The 9,536-nt window shown below is 62.7% G+C and overlaps 1 protein-coding gene across 2 annotated transcripts in view; it reads right to left on the bottom strand.

Annotated features, from left to right (window-relative positions):
- NOL4L (nucleolar protein 4 like) overlaps positions 1 to 6,756 on the bottom strand; it is a 131,004-nt gene extending 124,248 nt beyond the window's left edge. Inside the window, exon 1 of one of the 2 annotated variants that reach the window (XM_082745953.1) lies at positions 5,920 to 6,756. In XM_082745953.1, coding sequence (XP_082602079.1) covers positions 5,920 to 6,240 — 321 coding nt within the window. In that variant the 5' untranslated portion in view covers positions 6,241 to 6,756. The remainder of the gene's footprint in view (positions 1 to 5,919) is intronic. The other variant, XM_082745955.1, reaches the window with a different exon arrangement.
- Between the last annotated feature and the right edge of the window lie 2,780 nt (positions 6,757 to 9,536).

A 9,536-nucleotide genomic window follows, 5' to 3' on the forward strand; every position in this document is an offset into this window, starting at 1 on the left:
ACAAGGAGGTGCCTCGGACATTGTCATGGGATGGGGACAGGGATAGACACAGCATTGCTTCTCACACCCACTCCCTCCCTGCCACGTCCTTCCCGCGGCGATAGAGGCTCTGGGGGGCAGCTCGGGCTGGGGTGGCAGCTTGGGCCGCCTCTGTGATGACGAAGGACACCCCTGCCAGCCCTGCACTGCCAGACTGCTGGGATTTCTTCAAGAAGATCTGGAACATGTGTGCCTGCACACACTCACGCTTGTGGTCTTGCCAATGCCCACGCCCCAGGTGCTTGCACATCTGCCAGCACAGACGCCCGCAGTCACACACGTCCACCGGCCTGTAGTCTCCCTTTCACCTGTACACATGCGCGTGCATACATGCACCGCCCCAGGCACACGAGCATCCCCAGCCCAAACATGGACAAGACATGCACACTCACACAGTCACACTGCTGCATGCGTGTGCACACACACACACACACACACACAGCCTCCTCGTGCACACACATGCTCTAGACCATGGGCACACACGCTCTTGCACGATACTCCATCAACCCCACAATCTCTAAGGCTAGAGAAGCCCAAGCTTGCCTGAGGCTGGGTCAGGCTCTGGACCTTTGTCCCTGGTGGGCAGCCACAAATTGCCCACCACCCCCCTTTGTCTTCCCCACAGCATTTTTAGGGTCCTGGATGGGCCTCCTATCTTTCAGACACCCCAGGACAAGAAGGCAGTCTTGGGGGCTGTGCCAAGTTTTACCCAAGGAAGAAGATATGCTGTCCCCACGCCCAGCGGAGAGTGACCTAGGATCTGGAGGGGAGGCCCCGGGAAGACAGAGCCTAATCCTCCAGCATCACCCAGGCTCTGAAACACAGCCCCTAGAGTGCCCAAGACTGCATTCACCCAAATCACTGAGGCTTAATTGACAAAATAGCCCACTTCTGCCACTCAGGAGAAATCCAAATGGGGCTCCTGCCAGATGTCACTGTCAGGCTTCCCCTCAAAAGTCCCCCGGGGACAATGGAGCTCTCCCTTCTTCTCACCCCTTACCCATCCTCGCAAGCCCCAGTTAAGTCCCCAGATGCCTCATGCGGAGCCAGTCCTGCCTCCAGCACCGGTCTGTGATCCCAGACATCCTGAGCTGAGGGATTCTTGTAAACTAATTCAGACTAAGGTGTAATAGACTGAAAGCTTGTCACGAAGGACCTAAGCTTTCCAAGGGATCGGGCCACGATACCTCTCAAATGGGGTCAGAACGGAGACGTGTTCAAGCAGTAGCCAAGCTCACAGACTGCCCCTGTCAGCAGTGAGGCCTAGTACCGCACCTTGCTAAGCCTCAGTTTACTCATCTGGAGGGGAGCGCAAATAGCAGCATTGACCTCTAGGGGATGGCGAGAATCTGACGATGTGTGTCAGCCCCTCGGTACCGGGACAGGCACACGGTAGGTGACTCAGAAGCTGTCACTGTGGTGATAACTTGGAGAAAAGCAGGAAACATTGAGGAACTCAAGCGAAGGTCACAGCATACATTACACCGGGCTAAGTCAGAGGCCGTTTCCCGCCCAGACCAGTGGCCGCAGGTGCCAAAGGTTTTACACAAAAGCTCTGGGGAGAAAGAGCGAAGACTGAGAAAATGCTCTCCGCTAAATGAACGTTGTCTGCAAACTGGGAAAAGACCACCATTAGTCAATTTGGCCAGAGGAACACCTGGGGTCCGGCTCGCAAAAGCCTAATGTTGACAGTGGGGTTTGGCAAGCTGGCGTTTCCCCTCAGGGAATGGGGCTCTAATGGGGGGATTCATAGCCTGTGATGCACCCACGACGCCCACAGTGGAGCACAGAAATCCGTATTCCAGTCCTGGCTTCCTGCCAACGGAAAGCACCTCTCTCGAGGCCTCGGTCTTCCCACCCGGAAGATGGTCGATTTGAGCGGAGAACATCTATCTCCAAGGAGGTCCTGGGACTTGACAGATGGCCCGGGGCCCCGCCCCAGCCATAACCTGTGGCCCTTGCAGGCCCCGGAGGGGACAGCCCCACTCGAAGAGACCAGAGGAAAAGGAAAGAGGTTGGTTCACTTTGTGGCCGACACTGAAGCGGAATCCGAGGGTCTTGCCTCCAAGCCGTTTGCTTCCCCTGCGTGGCATCGCCCGGGGGCCAGAGCAGGCCAAACACAAGAAATAATAAATCCTAACCAGGCTTTGCCCAGTCAGGAGGCCCCGGCTGGCTCTTGTCATAAAAAGATCTTATCCCCATGAGCACCCCATGCCGCGGGTGAAGGACTCCGCCCTCCTCCCCTCAGCCCTCAGCCCTCCGCCTCCACTTCTATTTCCTGTGACAACCTGCAGACTGGAGACCAACTTGCCTCTCCCCCACGCCCAGGCTCGGCTCGACCCCCGCCCCGCCCCCGCCCGGGCCCCAGCTGCAGGAGGCCCCGGCAGAGTGTAATTCCCCGCGCCCTCCTCTCCGCCCTGGGCCCGTCCGGACAGATTAAGCCTTTGTCACACACACCCAGAAAAGCACAGGGCCAGATGGGACGGGACAAGTGGTGTCAGATCATCGACCCGCGGCCGGCGGCCGGGACTAGGGAAGGGCCCAACCACAGCACCGCATATGGCTGTGGGAGGAGGCAAGGGGGCCCGGGGAGGGGGCAGCCAGAGAACAACATGGAAGAGAGATGACACACCATGGCCACCCTTGGGACGGCAAACCGAGTGGGGACCCTGGTTCAGCCGCTGGATATGACCCAACACCCACAGCCCCTCTTCCCTGAAATCTTTTTTTTTTTTTGCTGCTCGCCCTCCCTTGGGGGCTCCGAGGGCTTTATCACATCCTTACCTAGGCACGCCTCCCCCACCAGCTGGGTGCCTGGGAGCAGGCAGGGTCCCACCAGCCCCAGTGCTCCACACCCAACACAAGGCCTATGGGGGCCGAGCAAGTGTCTGGGACAAAGATTTACAGCCTGATGACCTTCACGAAAACCCACCCAGGACAAAACTACAGGATGTCTCCCAACTGCCACCAGAGGCAATGGCAACTTTGTGTGTGTGTGTGTGTGTGTGTGTGTGTGTGTGCACACGCACACGCACGTACACACACAAACAGGGGGATGTCCTTTGCACCTTTCAAAGACGGTCCCATTCAGCCCCTCCCAGGAAGAGGCCATGACTGGCCCAGAATTCCCAGCAGGATTTGTTCCTCTTAGATCAGTGGAAAGAAAAATGGAAATATAAAAATAATTACTGAGCCCCAGGAAGGTGCTTTTAGATGGGGGTGGCAGGACTCGGGGCAGCTCCTGCGGCTGGCTCCAGTCAGCTGGGCGGGCGAGTGGCAGGTAACTAACGGGCTCTCTGGGGACCAGCAGGCCAGGCAGGAAGGCATGGGGAGCCGGAGGAGCAGGCTGTTGAAGGAGGGCACATCTGCTCTGCTGTGTTTGTCCTCCTCCTGGCAGCCTGGGCAGGGAGACCTGGGTCCCCTTTCTCTGCCTCCCAGGCAGGTGGTCCCTTGGGGAAAGCTTATTATTGGTCTGGGAGCCAGGGTGGAGGCTGGTGGGGGCCCTGATGTCAGGGACAGGTGAGGCAGGTCAGGAGGAGCCTCAGGAAGGATCTGAAGGGACTGGTTAGGCTGGGAGGAGCTGGAGCCCAGGCCTAGCACCCAATTTCTGCATGTGGCCTGGATGGGTGTGCGTGTGTGTGTGTGTGTGTGTGTGTGTGAATGCTCATGCTTGCTCTGCCTTGACAGCAGCGTTGCTAAGAGGGTAAAGGGACAGCCCATGATGCCTACTCCCTAGGGGACAGATGGACCCACACAGAACCCCTGAGCCAGCTGCCAAAACTGAGGGTCACCTGCCTCTCAACTTCAGTACAGGGTACAGTGGGGGATCCTGCTTCCTGCTATGGGGAAGGTGAACCAAGACTCTCAGCTCCCTGGGGAGGGATAAGCAGGCTGGGGTAGGAGGTGCTAGCTGGCTTGGATGGCTGAGGGCACTGACCCAGGGAAGGGGGCACTGACCCAGGGGAGGGGGCACAGACCCAGTCAACCACCTGGTGGGTCACTGACCTCAAAAAAAAACCCCAAAAACAAAACCAACACTTAGACTGGGGACACTAGCCCAAGATGGGGGGAACCCAAGGGGGTATGGAACTGGCAGGGTGGGGAAGACTGACCTAAGCTGGGAAGAGGCAATGGCCCTTACTCCCCGTATGGGCAAGCGGGCACTGATTTGGGCTGGGGGAGGGGTCCCTGACTCAATCAGGGGAGGGGACAATGACCCACACTCCCGGGGTTGGGGGGAGAGTACTGATTGGGGCTGGGGAGGGGGGTCCCTGACTCGCGCGGGGTGGGCCACTGCTCCAGCCTCACCCTCCGGGAATCCAGCCCCGGCGCACCCCTTGGCCCGGCCCCATGCTTCGGGTCCGGCCGGAGGCGGCAGCGGCGCAGATGGGCTGCTGGCGGCCGCAGCGGCCGCGGCGCGGTTATCAGCGCTCCTCGCAGATGGGCCGCCCGCCCTCCGCGCTCACGGCTCCCCACTCCCCGCGGCCTGCAGCCCCGTCCCCTAGGCGCGGGGGGGAGGCGCCTCCGGATCCGCTCCCTGGCTCCCGCCTCCCTCCCTCGCGGCCCCCTCACCCCGCGGGCCCGGGCCCGGGCGGCCGCCGGAGGGGGAGGGGGAGGGGACAAGTGCACTTTTCGTAACGACCGAATCAATTGTGTGTGAAGAGCCCGCTCCGGCCGGGGACGGGGCTGAGCGCGGGGCGGGCGGGCCGGACGGGGGAGGAGCACGGAGGGGGGAGCGGGGGAACGAGGGAGGGAGGGAGGCCGGCGCGGGGCGGCCCGGCTCGCTCGCTCGGGCCGGGCGAGGCCGGGGAGGGAGCGAGGGGGGCAGGGAGGGAGGCCGGCCGGGCCGGGCCGGGCCGGGGGCTGAACGCACTAATGGAGGGTCTCCGCGACGGAAAGTTCAAAGCTCAGCAGCGCCGGGGGAGCAGCCGCCCCCCCCAGCCCCCACCCGCTGCAGAACAATGAGGTCCCGGCGGGGGAGCCGCGGGGCCCGCGCCGCACGCCCTCTCCAGGGCGCCCCGGGCCGGAGGGGACGCCCCCGCCCGGCCGCCCGCCTCCTCCCTCGCGGCGGCTGCGGTTCCCCGCCCCCTCCCCCACGCCACCCCGCCCGGACCGGGCCGGCCCCGGGGACGGGGGAGGGGAGGGGATGGATAGGTCAGGCCGCCCCCGTCCCGGGGAGGGGGGAGCTAGGGGCCCGGGGGGCGGAGGGGGCGCCCCACCCACCCGCGCGAGGCTGCTCCTGCGCCAGGCTGCGGCTCGGGCCGCCCCTCCCCGGGCCAGCCCCGGGTGGGGTCGGGGAGACAGTGCCGGGGCGGGCCCCCTCCCCTGGCGCTGGGGAGCCGAGTGGACTCCCCGTCCCGTAGCGGCCCCGGCCCCCCCTCCCGCGGCACCACCCTCCACACACACACGCACATACGGACACACACACACGGACACACACAGACACACACACACACATACACACACACACACCGCCCAGCCGGCCCGGGGGCGGGAGCGCGAGGCGCCCGGGACAGGCAGCCCCGGGGCGGGCGGGGGGGGGAGGCTCAGGCTTCGGAGCAGCCGCCTGCTGGCTGGGGGAGGGGACGGGAGGACGGAACATGCTGGGGTGAGCTACCCGGGACAGCCCGCCCGGCACGGCCACGGCCCGGGCAGCGGCGCAGAGGGGGGCAGGGACGCCCCGAACCCGGAGCGCTGTCTGGGCGGGCCGGGGCGGGCGGGTGAGCAGGGATGCGTGCGCCCCGGGCGGGCCAGACCCACGGACAACCTCAGGGACACACGTTCGGACATACATCCACACCCCCACACCCCCACACCCCGCCCCCGCCCGCCCCGAGCCCCGCGGCGGGACCGGCCCGCGGCCGCCGCGCGCGCACTCACCGAGCCCGTCTTGACCGGCACATACACCACTTGGCCCATCTTGGGTTCCCGGCCGCTGCCCAGGCGGAAGCCCTTGGAGCGCACCCAGAACTGGAACTTGCCTTTCTCGCCGGCCGCCGGGCCGCTGCCCGCGCCGGTCCCGCCGCCGCCCTGCAGGACCTCGGCGATCCGCTGGTATTTGCTGCGTGTCACCGTCTTGGTTTTGGCCGAGTCGCCGTAGGTGCGCAGGCACCAGTCCCGGAACTGGCGGCCCAGCTCCGAGTCCCCGGGGCTGCGCTCGCGCTCCCAGCCCCCGCGCAGCAGCAGCGTCGGCTTCGGCATCCTCTCGCCGCGCCCGGCGCCCTCGGGGGCGGGCCGGCCGCCGGGCCGCCCGGTGCCGGGACTGGGCTGGGCTGGGCCGGGCCGGGGCGCGCCGCGGCCCGAGCTGTCCCGCGGTGTGGCTCCGGCGCGGCTGCTTGATGGGCACGGGCGGCGGCCGGACGCGCGGGGCTGCGGCGCGCTCTGTCCTGCTCGGGCGGCGGCAGCGGCGGCGTTGGCGGCGGCGGCTCCGGCTCGCCTCCTGCTCCGCCTCCTCCTCCCCCCCGGCCGGGATGCGGGAGCGATGGAGGCAGCTCCGGGCCCGGAGGTGCAGAGGGGGCGGGCCGCCCCGCGGGCGGCCGGGGGAGGCGGGAGGCGGGGAACGGCTCCGGGCGCGGAGAGCGAGACCGAGCCTGGGCGCGGGCGGCGGCGGCGGCGGCTGTCAGCTCGCGCGGCTCATCCTGCTCCTGCTCAGGCTCCCGCTGCCGCTGCTCTTCCTCCTCCTCCTCCTCCTCCCGCGCCCGCCTCCACCACGCCGCGGGATCCCACCTGTTAGAGCGTCGCAGCCTTCGCCGCCGTCCCCCCCCCTCCCCGCTCCCGCGCCCGCCCGCGGGACCCAGACCCCGCCCCGGGCCGGCCCCCGGGGGCGCAGGGGCCGCCGCGCCCGCAGCCTCCAAGAGGGCAGGAGCCGCAGGCGCGCAGTGCCCAGCCCAGGGACTGAGTTCCCTCTGGCCGGGCCTGGCCCCGAGCCTCGCAGGCCGCGCTGCGCCCGGACCCCGCGGTCTCGCAGGGAGTAGGGCACAGACCCCGCCCGGCCACAGGCGTTCCGGCCTCCCCGGGCGGCCCCGCCCGATTTTAGCCCCGCGCGGGCGGTACAAGGCAGGCGTTCTTCCCTCCTTCCCGCAACTGGCCTCCTTTCTCGGGTGGGAGCCCAGCGCCAGAAGAGCAGTGTTCCCCTGGGAAACCCCAAACTGCCGCCCTTTGGGGGCCCAAACTTCCTTCCCTCTCCCCTCACCCCGAATTCCCCGAAGTTTGGACCCCTTACTTCTGCCAGCCCCACTGCTCTAGGACAGCCCCAGGCCCCAGGGAAGTTGTCAACATTGGCCTTTAGCCTTATTCAGGCCAACCCCACCAAGGCTTCAGGCCACATTCAACACACCCACAAGTTCATCCCAAGACACCCTGCCTTCATGGGTGCACTGAGACCCAGAATCTCTTGCTGAGTAAACTGAGGTGACCCCCTACCCCCTTCCTCTCTGGGCAGGGCTGACCTTGGGTAGAGCTGGCCCCCTCCCCCTGAATGCAATCAGGAACATAAATAAAGGCACAGGCCGATTCCCTAGAATTTCTGCCCTCCTTTCCTAACTGGGCCTGAGGAATTACTCGGCTTCTCTCCTTAGTCTTCCCTGAGGCCCACCCCTATGTTCCCAGGCCACTCCTGCGGGCAAGTCCCCACTCAAAGCCCAGTCCCAGATTTTGACCAGGGCAGGGCCATTTCCTGTCTAGGAACCAGTGGCTACCCCGTCCCAAGATGCCCCACTCCAAACCTACAGTACGCCATGTCCTGGCATTTCAGAGGCAGAGGGTATTGGCCCATTTTGCAGATGAAGGCCTGGGGCCTGAAGAGGTAGCCTGACCTGCTCAAAGTCATGCAGGGAGGAGGGGAGGGTTTCAGCCCAGGGCTGCCTGTCTCCTGCTACCACATCACACAGGAAGTCTCTCCTTTGCCGTCGCCCTGGGAGGAATCCCGGCACTGGAGTGCCTGCCTCACTTCTCCCAGTAGACAGACAGTTCCAGATTTTCAGGGCCCATGTCTGACTCATCCCTACGTGCCCAGGCCCTAGCACAGCACCAAGCACATAGTAGGTGCCAATAAATGCTAAAAGAACCAAAGAGGTCTTTCAAGTCCCAACCTTGCTCTGCATTTCACATAGAAGATTTATTTTTAGATAATTTACATTTCCATGTTACTTTATATACACCAACAACTCCATAGTCGTTTTTCCTCTTCATCTTCTCAAGAGCTCTTTTTGGTTCCAGGCTGGCATGCCCATTTTTTAGAGATGACCACTGGGGCTCATAGAAGGGAAGTCACTGCCTAAAGGTCACCCAGCCCCAGAGGTGCAGGGGCTCCTGCACGATTCAGAAGCCTGTGCCTTGACTTTGCCAATAGACCCCTTGACACTTAAGCCCACTGACTTCCTTCCTGAGAGGAAGAGTGCCCTGGCCCAGGAACGCTAATGGTCATTCTCAGCAAATGTACTGTGGTACCTACTTGAGCCTGGGTCTCTCTCTTCAGTTCCGAGACCCACGTCAGTAAACACTAAGCCAGGCCACCCATCCAGGTGATCTGGGTCTTTGCCTACCTTTCAGAATCTAGAAACCTGGTTACCCATCTTGGGCTGAGTTCTAGTGTGGCAGAAGGTGTTAGCCCAGTGAAAAGAACATGGACTTCCGGTAGAGTCAAACAGATTTGGGCTGGAATCCTGACCGCTATTTCCTGGGTATTCTTCACGACCACCGGTCTCAGTTGGCTGCTCCCCATCAGAATAAACCCATCAGGGGCGTCAGGGTGGCTCAGTTGTTAAGTGTCTGCCTTTGGCTCAGGTCATAATCCCAGGCTTCTGGGATGGAGCCCCTCATCGGGCTCCTGGCTCAGCGGGAATCCACTGGGAATCTCCCATTCCCCCTGTTTCTGTTCCTTCTCTTTCTGTATGTCTCTCTCTGTCAAATAAATAAATGAATAAAATCTTTAAAATAAAATAATTAAAAAATAGAAAATGAAATCATTAAAGAAATAATAATTACATCTTGGGGAAAGGGCCTTGTTGGAAATAGAGCTGCGAGAGCAAATGAACACAAGTGACTGCTTTTCTTAGGGGGCTCAGGGAAGACCCCTCTGAGGCGGCATATTTGAACATATTTGAGTTCACTGTCAAGGAGCCATCTATGCTACACTCTGAGGGAAGAGCATTCTGGCAAAGGGAACAGTACGTGCAAAGGCCCTGAGGTGGGAAAGAGATCGGCATTTTCCAGAAGCTGAAAGAAGGCCAGCGTGGCCAAGAGTGAAGTGAGTAAGGAGGGGTTGGAATGCAGGAGACCATAGGAAAAACTTCGAATTGCATTCTAAGTGTGATGGGAAGCCACTGGTGAATTGTAAAGAGGGGAGAGACTAAGTAGTAGAGAAGAAGTGAGGTGTGGAGGGCCTGGGGTCTGTGATCAAGGGCCCTGGAGGTCAGAGACCTTGCTTTCTCCTCTTGTATGTCAGCTTACTCTATACTAGGCACATCTCAGCCTTGTGCCCCCAAAAGTACTAGGAA

The sequence above is a fragment of the Mustela nivalis genome, assembly GCF_964662115.1.
Source record: "Mustela nivalis genome assembly, chromosome: 8".
Taxonomy (NCBI): Eukaryota; Metazoa; Chordata; class Mammalia; order Carnivora; family Mustelidae; genus Mustela; species Mustela nivalis.